The sequence below is a fragment of the Candoia aspera genome, chromosome 1 (assembly GCF_035149785.1).
Source record: "Candoia aspera isolate rCanAsp1 chromosome 1, rCanAsp1.hap2, whole genome shotgun sequence".
Lineage (NCBI taxonomy): Eukaryota > Metazoa > Chordata > Lepidosauria > Squamata > Boidae > Candoia > Candoia aspera.
In genome coordinates this window covers 115,480,627-115,500,014 of record NC_086153.1, presented here as the reverse complement: position 1 = coordinate 115,500,014, position 19,388 = coordinate 115,480,627, and the positions used below count along the sequence as shown (strand labels likewise).

The following is a 19,388-nucleotide window of genomic DNA, read 5'->3' as shown; positions in this document are numbered from 1 at the left end:
TCGAAATTTATTTGGCAAGGGAAAAGACCAAGAATTAAATTTAAATTATTACAGGATGCTAAAGAACGTGGTGGCTTGGGTCTTCCCAATCTTAGGTTATACTATGAGGCATGTGGTTTATTATGGTTAAAAGAATGGATCACCCTACAAGATTATAAATTACTAAATTTAGAAGGACATGATTTGAAATTTGGTTGGCATGGATTTTTATGGTACAACAAACTGAAAGTGAATAAAGCATTTAATAATCATTGTATTAGATGGTCTATTCTAAGAGTATGGGAAAAATATAAACCTATTTTAACATCGTCATTACCATTATGGATCTCTCCACAAGAAGCTTTTACAAGACGAGAAAAAATAGAAAACCATAATTGGTTAAAATATTCGGATTTACTAAAATCTGAGGGGATTAAATATAAAATGAAGACAAGAGAAGAATTGGAAAATGAAGGATAGTTATGTCAATGATTTACATATTTCCAACTGAAAGAACAATTTAAGATAGATGCCAAAAATTTTAAAGTTACAAAAGAATTATATTGGTGGGATGATCAAGTCTATGCTAATAACGACCACATGGTTTCCAGAATATATAAAAGGTTGTTACAAATGGGATCAGTAAATGTGCAAATTAAGCAATGTATAACTAAATGGGAGAAAAAATTGGATATAATATTGAATATGAAGTTTGGGAAAGAATGTGGACTAAGGGTTTAAAATTTACGCTTAATTATAATCTGAAAGAAAACTTTTATAAAATGATGTATATGTGGTATATTACTCCAGATAAACTGTCAAAAATATTTCAAAATACTACAAACATTTGTTGAAAGTGTAAAAAAGAAATAGGAACGTTATACCATATGTGGTGGACTTGCAAAAAAGCGAACAAATTTATACATTATACAATTTGTAAAATGCTGGTAATAGACATTGATAAAACACCAGAATTTTATCTATTGGGCTTTATGGATAAAGATTTGGAGAGAACCCACGGAAAACTTTTACTACATCTGATCACCACGGCTCGAACTATTTATGCGTCAGTGGAAAGCAGAATCAACCCCTTCTGCTGAAGAATGGATACTGAAGTCTCTTAATTTGGCACAAATGGCAAAACTCACGGAACAATTAAATGACAAAAATATGGAAGACTTTCAAAATGATTGGAAACCCTTCTTCAAATATGTGGAACTGACTCAAAATGTTAACATGAATATATAAACTGTAAACAGTAATTATTCTCACTATATAATTTAAACAGAACCATAGAAGTTAAATTTAGAGTATTAATGAAAAAAATATATAAGATGTTAAGATATTTAGATATACCGCTTAGAGAGTTGGAAACCCGAACTTTTTTTTTTATTTCCCTATTCTAAATTCCCTTTTTTCTTCTTTCTTTCTTCCCTTCTTTTCTTTCTTTTTTTATGGTTTGTATGTAGGTGTCTCTTATGTTTAATTTTTTTTATATAAGTAATTTAATAAAGAGTATTTTAAAACCAAAAGAATCCACAGCAATAGGCAGATTCGCTTGTGAAGAGACAGACCCACAGGTAGCCTGAGCAGAACACTAATTACCCTGCCTTAAAAGATTAAGTGAATACCTAATCTTTTGTTTCCCATTGAATGCTATGGTAGAAACCATGGCTCAAAAGCAATTACCAGCATTGAATTCTGCAGCAGCTATACAACTTAAACTTCAAAAAGAACTATGAGATCACATATAAAGTTTAGACTGTATAAGATAATATAACTCCACTGACAGCTAATTATAATTATAATAGTTACAATTACCACCATTCTAAAATAGCTGAAACATATTATTCAATGCTGAAACACCACTGACATTCAAGATTTAGATTTAAGCTAAGCAGAATAAAATGTGTAACTGGGAACTAAGGTGTAGAAAACTAGGTGTTTTGAGTGGAACACATCCAACTTGAAACATTTTACCATAACTATAAATACAATACTTGCAAAGATAGATTTTTGGATTAGGTAAGCCTATATTCACTAAATTATATCAATGCAATTTAACATACAGAAAGTGAATTAAGAATAGGCAGAGAAATTTCAGAGTATTAGGAAAGCACACAGATGACAAACTGAAGAGGTTTTAGAACAGCATGATTTGGTGGTGTTAAACATAATTGTTAGCCAAAATTATTCCTTCAACTGATTTAGAGGCATTATCAAAACCTGTAGTCCCATAAGATGAAAAATAAACTGTAAATGTAAAGAAATGTTACCATAGGAGGTCAGGTATGCCTTTTAACTATTTCAGTAAGAGATTACTTTTACATCCATCTGAGAAGTAAAGGTAAAGGTAAAGGTTTCCCTTGACGTAAAGTCCAGTCGAATCCGACTCTAGGGGGCGGTGCTCATCTCCGTTTCTAAGCCTTGGAGCCGGCGTTGTCATAGACACTTCCGGGTCATGTGGCCAGCATGACGACTCGGAACGCCGTTACCTTCCCGCCGAAGCGGTACCTATTGATCTACTCACATTTGCATGTTTTCGAACTGCTAGGTGAGCAGGAGCTGGGATTAACAACGGGAGCTCACCCCGCCGCGCGGTTTCGAACCGCCGACGTTCCGATCGACAGCTCAGCAGTTTAACCCGCAGCGCCACCGCATCCCTATTCCATCTGAGAAAGAGCACACTTAATATAGGATGAAGATAAAAATAAAGCCAGTGCAATATTTCTGAAAAAAGTTTAGTATCTAAAGTTTAGATACCCACTGAGGTATGCTTTTATGTGAACAGTATTTTATAAATCAGTTTTCAGAAGCTAAAAGGAATGTCTAGTTGCAAAATAACTGCATTTAGTGTTTTAAGGTAATAATCTGAAGAGCATTAGAAACATGACATTAAAATCTGGCAGCGTATAAATAATGTAAGGAAAATTTATAATGACAAACGCAGAAAAACAGTTTTCTGATAAAGAGAAGCATCTCCCCTCAGTGGCATAACAGGCTCGTCTACAGCTAAATGATAAAACTAGAAAACTGTAATTATAAAAATAGTAAGCATAAAATCCATTGAAATATTTACCAAAGCAAAGCAACAGGACATTCCATGAATCTCTGAGCACTTAAAATCAAAACAGAATATTAGGCAGAAAGGATTTAGTACAGTAAAATGCATACATGCAAAAAATGGAATCTGATGAGTTCAACAGAACCCAAACACACAAAAATTATGCCTGCTGAAGAGCTCCCTAAAAGGGTGGGGCAGGATCTCACTTTCCTGTTTTCTGCATCCCGCTCCCGACTTTGCTTCCAAATTAAAGAAAAGTGATGACCGTTTTCAGCAACAACCAATGATATTTCTTCCCCCATCTTTTTTTTCAGAATGCCCAGAAAAGGAAATAATGTAATTAGATACATTATATAGCATTGGCACTGTAACTATTATAGGAGTTACTATAAAACATTATTAATATGTGTCTAGACACAACTGAATTGTGAAAAGTGTGGGAACATAAAAAAAGAATTAGCTACTGCTGGTATATAGCATTCAACATTTTCATTATTGGAGAAAAGCAACATAGGTTCTTCAAGAACTTTCCAATTCACCTGAGCATTTGACAAAGAAACTGTATTACTAAAATCCTAACTTTTCCTTGGTATAATCTTAATGTTACCTGAATAGAACGTAAAAACAAAAATCTCAACTATCTTGAAATTTTAAAACCATAACAAGCACAACAAATGAACAGTATTTCAGTGTACTGTATATAACTGGGTAACCAAGCCACGCTGCTAATGCCACATACCACCATCTCAAGATGATTTTTTTTAAAGTATTGTTGGATGAAAATGCAGTATTTTCAAATATATGACCTTTCTCTTTATCATAAGAAGAGCATAGATTATGTTTAGCCCTCTGAATGAAATAGGTTTAGTCCTGGGTATGTATAAAATTACCCTTCTAAAAAAAACAGTTAACCTGGAATAGCCAATCTGATCAGTAGAGACTCTGTTAAGATCAGCTATGAACATTCTTTAGAAGAGGTGGTTTTCAAGCACATGAGGGCATAATAAACATCTCTCTTTGAACCTTTAAAGCAGCCACATCTTTTTTCATGCTCATGATGCAGTTCTGACAGCACATGGACATACATAACTGTCCTTGCTTCCTCCCTTAATCTGCCATGCAGCCACTACTAAAAACAGTCTCCCATTTTTCTCATATAATGTCAATTTTCACCCTTCCTTTTCCCTATTATGTGTCTGCCAATTTAGTATTATGCTTCAAATTTCTGATGAAATAGTCTCCAGTCCATTATGCCAAAATAAGCATATTAATATTTAATGTGCCACAAGAAGCAGCTGCACAGGCCCAGAAAAAGATCTGACTGATTTAATGATTCAAAGAAAAGTACTTCTTACACACTCCCACACATTGCAATGCACTTCTTTGAAAGGATTTTCACAGCCCAACTCTGTATTCATATTGCCAGGAGTGCTATGCAAAGCTTTGAAGGAAAGTTTCACTTTGGTCAAAGAATGCTTTTCAAGTTCCCCAACAAAGGAAAATGGCACCTTTTCTAAAGCATGGAGAGGTCCCACCTTTGCTCAAGCGTGCTCAGAACCCACTTTTTTTATAAACAAGACAGAAGGATAAGGCAGAGTGCTCTCCTTCAGGGCAAAATGTACCCCCTTCACATCACTATCTAATTCCAAAGACAGTCCACTATTAAGAAAGAAAAATAGAAACCAAGGTAATCCAACCAATACCATATAAAGTGCTTATATTAAACACAACAAGTTCTCTTTAAAATCATAAAAAATCTCTGGAAAGTTGAGCTGTAATTTGAAGTTGATAAATCTTACTGGGACTCTCTGTGATATACAATTCCTTTTAAACCTAGTTCAGCAAGTCATCAAGAAATGGCCATAAAAACTCCACAGGTGGCATTACATTTCACTAAAATTACATTATATAAATGGTGTCTTTCCTAGACTGCACTGATGGGGATTGCAAGCAAATTAGTACATATTAGCATTTTTGCGTGATAATGCCAACTTCTCACCTCTTCGAATCAAAAGTTTTTGAAACGATCAGGAATGTCAGCCAATAATCTTTTATAATGTATCTGTTGGGTTATTATCTACATGTCCTAGCACGTCCATTTTTGCAACATTAAAAAAATGGTTTAATACCTGTTGTTTATTAGCAGGTTATCACAAAACATTGGAAAACTAAGTTCATTTCATTCAACCAATGGTATTTAAAAGTGTTAGAAATTGTTTAATAAAATAACACGTCAATTCTGAAAGACCATACAATGAAAGTTTCATTCATTGCCCCTGCCTTATGGAACATCCTTCCCCTTGAAGTTTGGCAGCCCCAACCCTCCTAGCCTTCCAAAGAGCACTTAAGACCTGGCTTTTCCCCCAAGCACTGGGACAGGGTGAGGGGGATGAGAGGATTTAACGATGCACTGCATGTGGAAGCTTGACTTTGGTGCCAGGTTTTTATTGTTATGGTTTTAATAGATATACAATATATATATTATATTGTTGTTTTAATTGTTGATTGGGAGCCACCCAGAGTTTGATATAAGATGGGCAGCTATATAAATTTTTTAAATAAATAAATAAAATGTATTCAAATTTGCTCACCGTTTATTAGTTATATTAATATATTTCCTAATAAATTACCTTCGCCTGTATATTTTTTACAGATATGTAAAATGTTTGCATTTCTCCTTAAAATCATGTCTATATAATTGTAGGGTGGGTGGGGGTTGTTTTAATGTGCTTTTCTATGTCCCTACTTTACTTTTCTTTAACCTCATACAGTAATCTTTTTTAATTTTCATCTTGATGTTTTGCTTGCTTAATAAAAAACAAAGAGGAAACAACATAACGTTCATAAATGCAAAAAGTTATAAAACATTATTTTCTAAAATCTATGGGAGTGTTGGATTGGGCCAAAGTTCAAATCATGGGATAAAGCAAAATGATTGTATTAAATTATCATTTATACAGAATGAAATGGACAGGTCTGAACCTACTCAACTCTGCACCTGGACCTTTATGAATTTCATTGCTGATCTGTTTCTCCAGAACTCTGGTAGGCAACAAAGGGTAGCATCTAAGCCCTCACCAGAAAAGAGGGGAAAAGTGCTACATGTGTAAAACTGCAGACTGGGAAGAAGAGAAAGCAGAAACATTTGATTTACTTTTTTTGACAGGTCTGCTCTTTATTAAACATTGATTGCCCTACCTGTAGCATCGCTAGAAGGGGAAGAGAACTTGGTGTTTAAAATCTTTAATTTTATCACTTGTTCATTACACTGTCACCCACTCTCCCACCCTGAGCAGCTATATGACAATGTTTATGAACAGCCAGTTTGGTGTAATGGTTAAAGCATCAGGCTAGAGATCGGGAGACCATGAGTTCTAGTCCTGCCTTAGGCACAAAGCCAGCTGGGTCACCTTGGGCCAGTCAATTTCTCTCTGCCCTAGGAAGGAGGCAATGGCAAACCCCTCTGAAAAACCTTGCCAAGAAAACTGCAGGGACTTGTCCAGGCAATCTCCAGAAATCAGACACGACTGAACGGATTTAAAAAAAAAATGAACAGTCTGGCATGATGACTGAATTATCTGATTTTAGAGAGCTGTTAATACCTTATACTTCTATGATGCCTCAACCCTTGAAAATTAGTTTCACCATATTCAAAATGGGCATTATAATTCTTTATTTACATTCTTTCCTTTTTTCTGCATAGAATCCTCTCAAACTATCTGTCTACACGTTGGCAGTGATATTTGTCACCATTAGGACTACTGCTGTTTAATGCAATTTTCATTACATTACGTCCCAATAATGAAATACATTAACTTTAAAGAATAGATTATAAGAAGCACTATCTGAATAATCTGTCCTGCTTTCTGTGACATTTCACATGCTTCAACCTTGGCTAGGTGGAAAACTCACTGTTCATAGTAGGCTGAGGGGATAGCCTTGAGGGACAGGATTAACAGCAGAAGTAGATTAGACTGGGAAACCAAAGTCATGCAGGCCAATATTACTTTTATTATAAAGATACAGTAGCAGAATCTAGCAAGTCTGAATGTGCTTCCCCCTCCCTCCATCTTTGTGAGAACTGGGGCGGGTCTTGTCTGAGACGTTTTCTCCGGTTACAGTTCTGTCCTGGCCCAGGTTTTTTTTATCTGACTACTGTCTTGGTAGCAGCTCTTCCTCCTGAGGCTCAAGGCCATTCCTTCATCCCATTACACTGTTCCAGGGCTGACCCATGTCCAGAAGACTGCAAATTACTTCTGCTCTGCAAGATTTCCAAAAAACTACCAAATTACCTGCAAAATAGCCAGATTACAACAATCTGGAAGAAACATGGAACATTCCACAGTGTTCCACCACTGGAGAGTCAGTTTCACATATTCCTATTCATTACCTCATCAGTTAAATTCACCAGAAAATGTCATCACAGTTGCCAGGAAACAAACAAAAAAAACATTAATTGTAAGCCACCATGAGTCTGGTCAAGTTTGACAGCCCAAATTTAACAAAAAACAGCAATGATAATGGTAGACTAGGGAGAAAGGAGCATTATTTCTCCAAATCTCACTCCAAAAACAGATATCAAGTCAAACGTAATTACCTTCAGAACACCTGAAAGGGATCAGACTTTTTCTAAAGGTCCAGATTAGTCTTGATCAAATTAATCTAAATGTTCTTATTAATTTTTACCTGGCAATAATAAAATCCATCAACGAATGTTCAGAAACATTATTTTGCTTCACTGATGACAAATTGGAAAGTTGGCAGATACTATATAGCACAAAATATTATGAACAGCTATTTTAATTTTGTACACTACACTAGCAAGACATAGTAAAAACGATCCATAATTAATGGCACCCATGATATATGTACAATAATGCAATTATGCCATTATTGCTATAACATTGCCAAAAAGTATTACGTTTTTTTAAAAAAAATTACCTCCAATCCAACTTTTCAACCAGAAAGGCACAGATAAGAAAACCAGTGCGATTGAAACCATGTGTACAATGAACACCTAGAAAACAAAATTGAAAAAAAAGGTATAATTGCAGTTACCAAGATCATTTAAAAGCATCAGGAACATTTGCTGGTCATAATCACCTCCCTTACAAGGGATTAGTTCTCTGCTACTGTGTTACAAATCACTCTTTTCTCATACCATCTATTCCTTCCTTCTCTGCAGGAGGAAATCAGAGCATGAACAGGACTGACTACATAAATGGTTCCCCAACTAAGCAAACACCTCAGTTCTTCACTTTCTACAGTCAAAACTAAGGATTGAAAACATAAGAGCAACCTATCAATATGAAAAGCATTTCTCCAAACATTTTTCAAGCATCATTCTCCAGCTCTCAATATCACACAATTTCAATTGCTACTGGCACATGGAGAAAAAAAACACTGAATGGTTCTGGATACATTTTAAGAGTATTTCTATCAGAATTTTTTTTCTTCATTATATTTTGAATATACATGTTTCGGTGGGAGAGCCAAGACAATAGCCTGCTTCTTCAATACAAAACAGTATACTTGCTCAGTATACTTGCCTTTGAATGATTGCATACTTCTCTGAATAAATTCCTGACAAAGTCACATAGCTAATATTCCATTCATACCAAAAGACTACATTTAAATAACTTAGTATCAATCAATGGCTTTAAATATCTGGAACCATAGACACACTGAACAAATTTAGTGACTGAAACCAGACAATCAAATATATACAAATACATTTCATTTAGCATCATTAGAAGATGAGTAAACAACCTCCAATCCAATTGAGGTGGCAGGCACCCTATTAAACTGAGGCGGCAGGCACCCTATACTTCCTGCTTCTCATCCACCACCCTCACCCCTACTACCCCCTTCTTTCTCATTAGCACCTGGAGAAGATTCCAGCACAGTAGCTTCTTCTTGGGTAGACTGCCTTTATCTTTTTAGAAGGGAGTGTTCCCCTGTTCAGCTTAAACAGGAAACTCCTTTTACCTTTTATAGTTTACTATCAGCTTTGATTTTACGATCAAAACTGATTGCTAGGCCTTCCTGATGCTTGGCACTTAAGAGACTAGCCCTCAACAAGCTGTTTAGTCCAACTTACAAGGGGAAAAAGTGCTACTGTCACAATGTAAGGCAAAAGAAATAATTTCTTCATACAACACTTAACTTACAATACTCACAACAGGTGAAATCAGCTGCCTATATAGAACCAAAAGAGCATCAGACAGATTATGGGAGGAAAATATGTTCAGTAGCTATTCCAGGTTCGAAACAGCACATGCTTGCATCTCAATATCAATTGCTGAAATGAGAGCTATTGCTTCACTCAAGTCTTATGGGATTGCCAGAAACATCTAACCAGCTACTGTTGAAAACCACGTCTGGATACGGATGGGCCTCAGGGTTCTTCTATTTTCATAGAATTTTTCAGTTATAGTTTGCATTTTAATATAGCTTGAAACTGATTGCACATCAGCAATCAGTAACTGTTATAAGAAAATTCTAATGACTGCATTCAATTAAAACAATGTACCAGTAGTACTTTAAAAAAATTCCAACACACACATCTGCCTTATTTCTGTGGTAATGTCTCCATCTAGTGGCCAGGAAAAAAAGCAATTCTTAAAAATTACATCAAAGTATCCTGCCCAGGTGTTTTAGTTAACATTCAAATAAGGCTGTCAGAAGTGATGTATTCATTAATATCTGTTGCAATTATTCAGGACAGCAACTCATTAGAGCAAATATGTTTATTCAAGAGCACTGTATTTCATGGTTTTTACTATGTTTCAATATTGGAATAATTAAGACTATACCTACAGTCAGTCTTTCTAAACTTACTGCCTTTATTTCATTTACTGTCATACAGACTGACACTTAAATATGACTTAAACTCTTATAACACCTTTAATGTAAATACGTTAATCCAATTCATTGGGGGTTTTTTTTCATTTTTACAAAGAGAATCATTTTCTCCTATAAAAGAGAGCGAAAGAACTTTATTCAGGAAGCTCACTTCAAGAGTAGCAAACTGAAGCTTATATGGCTCCAGCAAAGTCGAGCACATTTAGCAAAAGAAGTAAGGCAAAATGGTATTATGGTTATTATGCAGTCCTCCATCAATTTTTAGATATGTGGAGAAATGTAAGTTTTCTCTTTAGCAATCTACTGGATAATAAATATGTAAGAAAAAAAAACCCTTAACATCCAAGAAGCACAGGAATGTAACTTGATACCAATCATTTTATGCTGGATAAAAGCACAGTATGCTGCCTATGCTAACATACCAATTTCTCCTATTAAATGCCATGTAACTGAAAATTCTCACATATCAAAAAGTAGGCATTAATATGCAAATTCACCAAATGCAATGCACTACTTCTGTGGTCAGAACTTTCATCAATGATGTTATTTATGCTCTGATGTTGTTGAAAGATAAATTTGCAAAACTACATCCATTCTTTTCCATACCCAGGTATTTTCTTTAATACGAAGACCCTGGGGAGAAATCTATAAATTGTGTGAATCTGTTGATGTCCTTCCAAATTCCAAAACACTAACATAGTTTCAAAAGTCTGCAAATCTGGATTCAGGCTGCTTGCCTAGCATCAATTTGGAATCTCCCAAATCTGAATTAGCTCAATTCAATTTAGTATGGACTTGATTACGTGCCATCAAGTTGGTGTTGACTCTTAGCAACCAACAGATAGACCTTCTCCAGGATGATCTGTTCCCAACCTGGCCCTTCAGGTCTTCCAATGTGCATTCAATGCCATTGTATCTGAATCCATACACCTTGCTGTTGGCCATCCTCTACTTGTCTTTTTTTCCACCCTTCCCAGTATTACAGGCTTCTCAAGAGAGCTAGACCTTCACATAATGTGTCCAAAATCTGGTAACCTGAGCCTGGTCGTTTGTGCTTGAAATGAGAGCTCTGGATTGATTTGTTCTATGATCCATCTGTTTGTTTTTTGGACTCTCCGTGATATTTTCAAGAACCTTCTCTAACAACAAAGGTTTTTTTAAAGAATTTTATTAAGTTTCAAGACAAGGACAAAAGCTACGAAAAAACAAACAACTACAACTACTGTGTTTTTAAGAACCTTCTCTAACAACAAAGTTGAAAAGCATCTCTCTGTATCTGGTTTCTTCAAAGTCCAATTTTCACTTCTACAGGGAGAACTGTTGCCTGCATGATTCCAATCTTTGTTGGTATAGATGGTATCCATATACATTTTCCAAGGCTTTCACTGCTACCTAACTAAATGCTAGTCCACAGCATACTTCTTGACTGCTTGTTCCTTTATTGTTGATAGTCAATCCTAAAAGACAGAAACTATCCATCACTTCAGTATCTTCTATTCTAACACTGGTTGCTGGGCTTGTCGTTAGTTTGGTCTTCTTTATATTTAACCATCGTCTCATTTTTCCTCTGTGCTCAACTTTCATTACTAGAACTTACTATATTGCAATATACACAGACTAAGTAAAGAATTCAATTTAAAGTTTAACCTAGGTTTTCCCTGGTAAAATATATTTGTATTTGTATTTCTGAGTGAAGCCCTTTAATAATTTAGGCTAAAACGAAAATAGTTTATTTATATCTAAATACAGGCATCATTTGGAATCTGATAAATATGTTTAACAATCCAAAAGAAGTCAATTGATGGGGAAGCTCTCAGGAATAAGTTCCATTAATCTTGTTGCTTTCACATACTGTGATGGAATGTCGGAAAGACCTCGGGAGACTGGGCCAAGAAACGCAGCCAAGGGAACAATCAGATAAGACACAGCATAGCCTGCAACTAGATAGTGAGTGGGGCAAGAGGCTCAGAAGGGACCTGCCCTAGTTTCTTGGGCTGTAAGGGAGACAGGGGGAGAGATGTACTTTCAGACTTGCAAGATTCTGCCAATAAAGCTTTACAATAAAGTAGAATTAGTTCATCTGGTTGTGATTCCTATCTGGTTTACCCCACAAGGCAAACACATACCAAAAAATAAAAAAATCCTTTATTTCTACTGCTTCTATTTCTGCTAGTAGTAGGGACTAATGAAAACTGTATAATGAAAGTAAAAATGAATGGTCTTGTATTTGTATATATTTATTTTGAATCTTATTTATTTATACACAAGCAAATACTACATATTTCAATTGTTCATATGTATGAAAAACATAGTTTTAATAGAAATTTTAACATCGCTGGTCAAGATCTTCACGATCAAGATTAGAATGCAGATTAGATTGTACTAAACAGCATGTTCAAATATGAAGATTAAACTTCTTTTGGAAGTAGATTATTAAGAATTTAAAAGGCAATTGATACAATCATTTTGGCCTCTCTTCAAGAAAGCTAGCCACAGGTACATAAACATGCAAAGAAGTTGTGTGGTACATAAGTAAAATGACATACAGATAGTCCTGGTTTAACAACGCTAACTGGGACCAGAAATTCCATTGTTAAGTGATGTGGTTGTAAGTAAAAAAAACCACATGACCGCACAGTTCAGCGACGGCAGTTCTGGCAGTCCCAGTTGCCATCGCTGAATGAGGACCACACAGGTCATTAAGCAAGGACCTCATGTGACTGTGACTTCCAACTTCCTGCCAGCTTCCCCACTGACTTTTCTTGTGGGAAGCTGGCAGGGAAGGTCACAAATCACAATCATGTGACCATAAGGATGCTGTGCCAACGGTAAGTACAAGGTCAGGTCGTAACTACCACTCGTTCAGCACTGTCATAAGTTCAAACGGTCGCTGAATGAGTGGTTGTTAAACAAGAACCACCCGTATATAACATCTTGTGCAATTATGAAGTACATTTAGAAACTGTCACCAAGAAAGCACTGTAGAGCGTTATGCATAACCTAACAATTCACACAATGCTGTACCAGAGTCACAACGCTACTCAGTCTCCTACATATAAGGAGATAAGATTTATGGCTCATCTGTCTCGTATGTACTTTCCTCTTTTGGAACTAATCAAGTTACACTGCTACATCTACAGGAGTCCCACTTACTCTGATTAATAATTTGAACAACTTTTGCAATTTCAGTTGTGTCCACAACTACACACTAACATTTGACACTAATCAAAGTAAGTTATCAATCATTATTTGGCATTACACTGTAATAAATGCCATTAAGATAAAGATGGGAATCAACATCAGAAAAGAATGTGCAACCCAGTGAGGCATTTCTATAGTAATTTATTCCAGACCATTACACTTCTCTGTTAACTTTTGTTCTTGTGCAAGTCCAGTACGATCAAGTGGTGAAAAAAGACCTGTAATAAACTTCAAAGTTGATATGTGTCAGCCCTATGAGACAGACAGATGAAGAAACTGATTCTGTAGGGCAACTAGAATTACACTTTATTGAGATAGGTTATAGTAACAGAATCTAGCAAGTCTGATTGCGTTTTCCCTTCCCTCCTCCTTGTACTTCAAAGAGTCAGGGTGGAGCCAGTCTGTGTCTCTTTCTAATACTAATAACACCCCCCCCCGCCCACTCAGGCTTCATGCATGCTTCTTCTATACCTCTTGCTCTAATGGCTTCTGGGTATCTTTTCCAAGATCATCTCAATGACTCCCTACAATAGGTCAAAACTTTAATCAGAACGTTTGGATTTCAACTTTGACTATTCACCTTGATGCTTCACTATTCGGCAAGGTCGACATTGGTGCTAGCGATATACTGTGTAATTTATCTACGTTAATGAAAACTGAATACAGTCCATGACATTCATTCAGGCTTGCCTTTGTACAAACATTATCAGGAATGTTTATTTCCAACATTCTGGGATTTCATACTATTTTGTTTCTTGGCTCCACTGCTTGCTGTCATGATTCAATGCTGGCTGGAGTCTTACCTCATGAAAGGTTTGTGTGCAACTACAATGGAAAGTGGCAAATGGACCATAAGTATGTTACATGGAAAAACAAACAAGCCACACAGAAAATAGTCACACAGCAGGTTAAATATACATACCTATAAGCTCTGTTGGGTTCTTATTATGAAAATGTTCACATATACGAATGAATGTTTCTGTGTTCTCAGATGTGGGACACTCTCCATGCCTACCAAGAAGAGAAAAGTCAAGTTACAGCAAGGCTTTTCCTACATAAAACAATATTCGTGAGTTCCATTAGCTTACCCTTTACATTGAAGCTTTACATATGCAATGCCTTCCTTTTCTATGTCACTCCTGTCATAGAACCTAGTGGTGTTGGTCAAGTCTATTAGCAGACCCATCTTAACCTGAAAGGAATAAAATTAAAGTTTAAGACAGATATATGAAGTTACACATATAGTGAATATAACTTTGTGTATTTTATGATAAACATACATAACTCTAATGGTTAATATTTAGAAGTAGTTTTTTGATGTTACAGATACACTATGGAAATAACATGGCTGTTTGTATCACAACTTACTTTATTGCAAGCCTCATATATACAGAATTTACAAGAGAGAGGATGGAATCCAATGCTTCTCTCTCATTGCTGAAACTGCCTTTGTCAGGAGAAAGTGTGGCTCCTCTTCCTGCTGCCTGTACACTTCCCTCCTGCTTTAGTGTTAGGGAAATCCTCTGAAACCAATTTGGGAAGGGGGGCACAGAGGGAAGGAAGGGGAGGGGAAAATCACCTTCTCCCAATTCTCCTAGCTACAGTTCTGTCCATGGAAAATAAGCATTGTATTCCACCCATAATAAAACTATTGCAAATAATATATGGATAATACACACACACATACACGTGCACACACACACACACACACAAACAAATAAGACAATATGGAAATAAAGGTTAGTTATTAGTTAGTTAGAGAGCCAGTTTGGTCTAGAGGTTAAGGTGCTGGGCTAGAAGCCAGGAGTCCATGAGTTCTAGTCCCGCCTTAGGCATGAAAGCTGGCTGGGTGACCTGGGCCAGTCCCTCTCGCTCAGGCCAACTCACCTCACAGGGTTGTTGTTGTGGGGAAAATAGGAGGAGGAAGGAGTATTAGGTATGTTCACTGCCTTGAGTTATTTGTAAAAATAATAAGGGTGGGATAGAAAATAAAATAAAATAAAATAAATAAAATAAAATAAAATAGTTATATCTATGCTGCTTCTCTCCACTGATTCATCCTCTGCAATGACCCCAACAACCAATAATCTTCTTAACTAGATATTTCTAAAGTTAGCATTCTCAGAGAAAAAAAAACGTTGGTAAAATAGTAAAAAAAAACATTATTTAGATAGTAAAGAAAAATTCAATTATATCCTCTACCTTGAGACTCTTTAAATAGTTGGATAACATACAGGGATAGAAACGACACTCTTCAGGAACTCGATCATCATATTTTGGTCCTAGCATTGTCTTCAGAGGTAAAAATGTTCCTGTTTGGCCACAATTTAAACAAAAAGAAATGCATGTAATGAACATGAAAGTCTCAAAAAAAATTCTGAATCTTAATTAAAATTCCTCATTAGGAGAAAGAACTACAGCAGTTTATGACATAACTAAATATCTGTAACTGTAAACTACGCAAAATAAAATACTGTAGTGCAAAATCCAGTATCATATCACTAAAAAGCATTATTAAATAATTTCCCATCCATTATGAATGCTCTGAAAGCACCCAGACAACTAACTGTGTTACTCTTTATTAGCCATATCCAATTAATGCCTAAACCTGTATCTGTTTAAAATAAATAACAAAGTATATGAGGGTGAATAGTCCAAAATTCAATTCAGATAACATGGAGCTGCTTAGGGACAAAAAATTATGGAAGTAGTACTAACTATACCTCTCCTGAAATAAAAGAATACAAGTAAACTTTGGATCTGGCCTAGCTACTGAATTATCAGATGATAGCCATGGAAAATAAAGTGCTTCATCAGGTTTAACTAATGGCATAACTGTCAACAAGAAAGCATGACTTCTCAACTTGATTACCATACAGCATTCAACGTGTGACTGTCCCAGAAATTTAGCTTTAGTTAGTCCAGAATATGGCTGTCCATACCCAAGCCACATCATTACAATAACTTTGCAAGTGTTCTACTGGCTGCAGTTTACTTTGATTGCATACATTTTTAAAACATTAGTTTTTAACCAATAGCTTTTGGGATTTTATGTATTACTGTATTATTATCAAAGTTATTCCAGTATTCACTAAATATGAATCTCTGGAAACTATAAAATTAAATGGATCCATACAATGAGAAATAATATTCAATCCATGTATTTATCTATTCAATTTATAAGCTGCCTAATCAGAACAATTCAGGGCAACATATAAGAAATTAAAAATGCATTACAAAAATTAACCATAAGGAAACTGATAAAACCAAAACACTGCAAAAATACATATAGAAAGAATTAAACATACAGAAAAAAACATACAAAAATATACACAAAATCAAAATATTATAATGCTAATGCAGCCTTATGAATGGCCCTGGCCTAGGGCCTGCTAGAAAAGCCAAGTTTTAAGGCTTTCCTAAGAGGCAGCAAGATCAGGGAGATCATGAACTCCTCAGGGAGACCAGTGGCTGAGAAGGCCTGAAATTTCATAAGATGTCATTGCTTTGTTGATGGACCAGGAACATGTCAACCTGCCAGATCTTATAGGATAGGCATAAATGATTGGAAACAAGTGTTTCTATAAATATCCAGTCCATAAGCCAGGAAAGGCTTTACAGATGACAACCAGCACCTTGAATTGCAACTGGAAGCCAACTGGTAACTAGTGCAGCTCACAAAGGGAGGTATCACATAGGTGAACCAAGATATACCCATAACTTTTCATGCCACCACATACTGGATCTACTGCAGCTTCCAAGTGGCCTTCAAGGGTATCCCCACGTAAAGTCTATTGCACTAATTCAAAGAAGAGGTACACAAACGTAAGTGACTATGAGAAGAGTATTCTACTCCAGAAAAGGGTGCAACCAATGCACAAGCAGATCTATGCAAAGGCCCTCTCAGCTATGGCTACTGAGAACTGAGAATCACAAGGACCTCAAATTGTGTATTGGTTTTGTCTGGGGAAATGCAGCCCTATCTAGAGCTAGAGAGCCACCAGAAATAAAGGATTCTTGAACTCACAACCACTTAGTCTTGCTACAATTCAGTCTAAGCTTGTTTCTCCCCATCTAGACTCTAACAGCCTGCAGGCACTAAGACAGAACCTCAACAGCATCACTTGGTCAGTCTGGGATTGAGATATACAACTGAGAATCATACATGCATTGTTGATACCTGACCCCATGTCATTGGATGACTTCACCCACCACCCTCACATAGATGTTAAATATGAGTGAGAAGAAAGCTGAGACATGAGGAACTACACAAAGCAAGGACTCAGGTTCAATCTCTGTCCACCAACATCAACTGGAACTGATCCTAGAGAAAGGAAGAAAACCACTGCAACAGAATGTCTCCACTCCCCACCCTCAGAACCATTTCAGAAAGATACCATAAATAATGGTACTGAAAGCCACTGACAGATCAAGAATGACCAGGAGAGTTGCACCACTGCTATCCCAGTCCCACCAGAGGTATACACCATCAGTGCTGTTTCAGTGCTATAACAAAGTCTAAACCCTGACCAAAAAGGGTCTAGATAATGTGGTTCCTCCAAGGTCCTTTAGAGTTGGAGCTCTACCATTTCTCCACAAACATACCCAAAAGGAACGGTTGGAGACTGGTTAGAAATTATCCAATACTGTGGGATCCAGAGATAGCTTCTTGAGGAGGGGATGCACCATTGCCTTCTTCAAGGCAGGAGGTACTACCCCTCACTCATTGGGCCCAACTATATGTCACCTCCTGAGTAGCCTTAACCAGCCAGAAAGACATAGACACATCACACTGACTGCTGCACTAACAGCCCTTAGAATCCTGTCCACTTCCTTAAGATGCACAGGCTCAAAATTTTCTCAGATAACAAAGATCCTGCCTCAGCCAACACAGTAGAACCAGCCCAGCCAGAGTATAACTTAAGCCAAATCTAAATGATTTTATCAGATTCTATAATGTTCTCACTGCAGTCCTTAAGAGGTTCTTCTGATCCCCCTCCCTAGGAGGGTCTGAGTCATTCTAAACAAGATCTCTGGTCAGCAACCCAGACATGATAACAGCAATCAATAAACTGAACATCAATGTTAAATTTAGCAAACAAGAGGTGCCTGGGCTGAAACAATCTCTCCTGAATTTATTTTAGACAAAGTGTGGCCTGTGGATGTTTGCCTTTTCAATTACGAAGGAACTGGGCTTAGTTGTGCTATTAGTTAGAGCTAATGTTTTACTTTAAAGGATTAAATCAACTAGCATAACTAAGTGTCCCAAATAATTTTTCCAATTCCCTTCCCCCCTCGTCTAAGGCAGGCAAGAAGCTGTCCCTGCTATTTGTGCAGCATGGCTCAATTTTCTGATTTGGGACCACAAATGGGCCAGTTGCGTTCAGAGTCTGAACTAAGCCTTTAATTGGGAGGTATACTTGATCCAAAGCTGGTAATTCACTGGTTTGCTCCTATCAAGCTTGGGGTTATTTATGCTTATGTTACTTGTAATGGGTTTGGTGAATTAATACCTGAATGTATTCACACATTACAGAAAAGGCTCTTTCCTATCCTTCCTTCAAAGCAAGGAAGTTAAATGTCTGCACTTCCCCTACATTTCACAGAAATACTACCCAAACGGCAGAAGAGGAAACTTCTCTTTGCTCCCTCCTCTAAAATGAAGCTCAACACTCATCACCAGTTGATCGTGGTACAGAACAATGATTTACCCATACGAATAAGCCTACTGGTCCAACGGACAGAAGATGTCAATAAGACATGAGGCAGCTGCTCAGTCCTCCACATGCGCAAGAGACGCTCAAGCAGCACAGAGCTTGACAAGACGGCGAGGTACCCGGAGGAGGCCACGCTCCACGCGACAGGCTCTCTTATCAAAGCCTGGCACCCCGTCAATCGTCCCACCACAGCTTACCTGCCACGGGCTGTCCGCGCCTCGGGCAGTTCAGCCACCGCGGTGGGATCTTGTTGAAGGACATAGCAGGGCCGAAGGCACTAGCCACAGCCGCTACTGTCGGAAGCACTCGCCGTTAGAGGCGACGGGACTCGCAGGTCCCCGTCAACAGTCGCTTCAGCCACTTCGTCCCGCAGTTAACGCCGCCAAGCCACAATGCCCCGCGGCTGACCGTAACCGGTTCCGCTTCCGGGATCCCTTCCGCCGCGACCGCTCTGCCATCTCAAGAAGGGAGGGGTGGTTGGTCTCTATGGCAGTACGACTCTCTGTGGGAAAGGTCATGTTTTTTCCTACAGAGACAGAAAGAGAAAGAGTACACGCGTTTTA

At 37.2% G+C, this 19,388-nt stretch overlaps 1 protein-coding gene across 2 annotated transcripts in view; it reads right to left on the bottom strand.

Annotated features, from left to right (window-relative positions):
- RNGTT (RNA guanylyltransferase and 5'-phosphatase) overlaps positions 1-19,244 on the bottom strand; it is a 143,988-nt gene extending 124,744 nt beyond the window's left edge. The window contains exons 1-5 of one of the 2 annotated variants that reach the window (XM_063312263.1): positions 19,023-19,244; positions 15,311-15,420; positions 14,197-14,300; positions 14,031-14,119; positions 7,985-8,060 (exon numbers count right to left, since the gene is read on the bottom strand). In XM_063312263.1, the coding sequence (XP_063168333.1) occupies positions 7,985-8,060; positions 14,031-14,119; positions 14,197-14,300; positions 15,311-15,420; positions 19,023-19,086 (443 nt within the window). In that variant the 5' untranslated portion in view covers positions 19,087-19,244. The remainder of the gene's footprint in view (positions 1-7,984; positions 8,061-14,030; positions 14,120-14,196; positions 14,301-15,310; positions 15,421-19,022) is intronic. The other variant, XM_063312254.1, reaches the window with a different exon arrangement.
- Between the last annotated feature and the right edge of the window lie 144 nt (positions 19,245-19,388).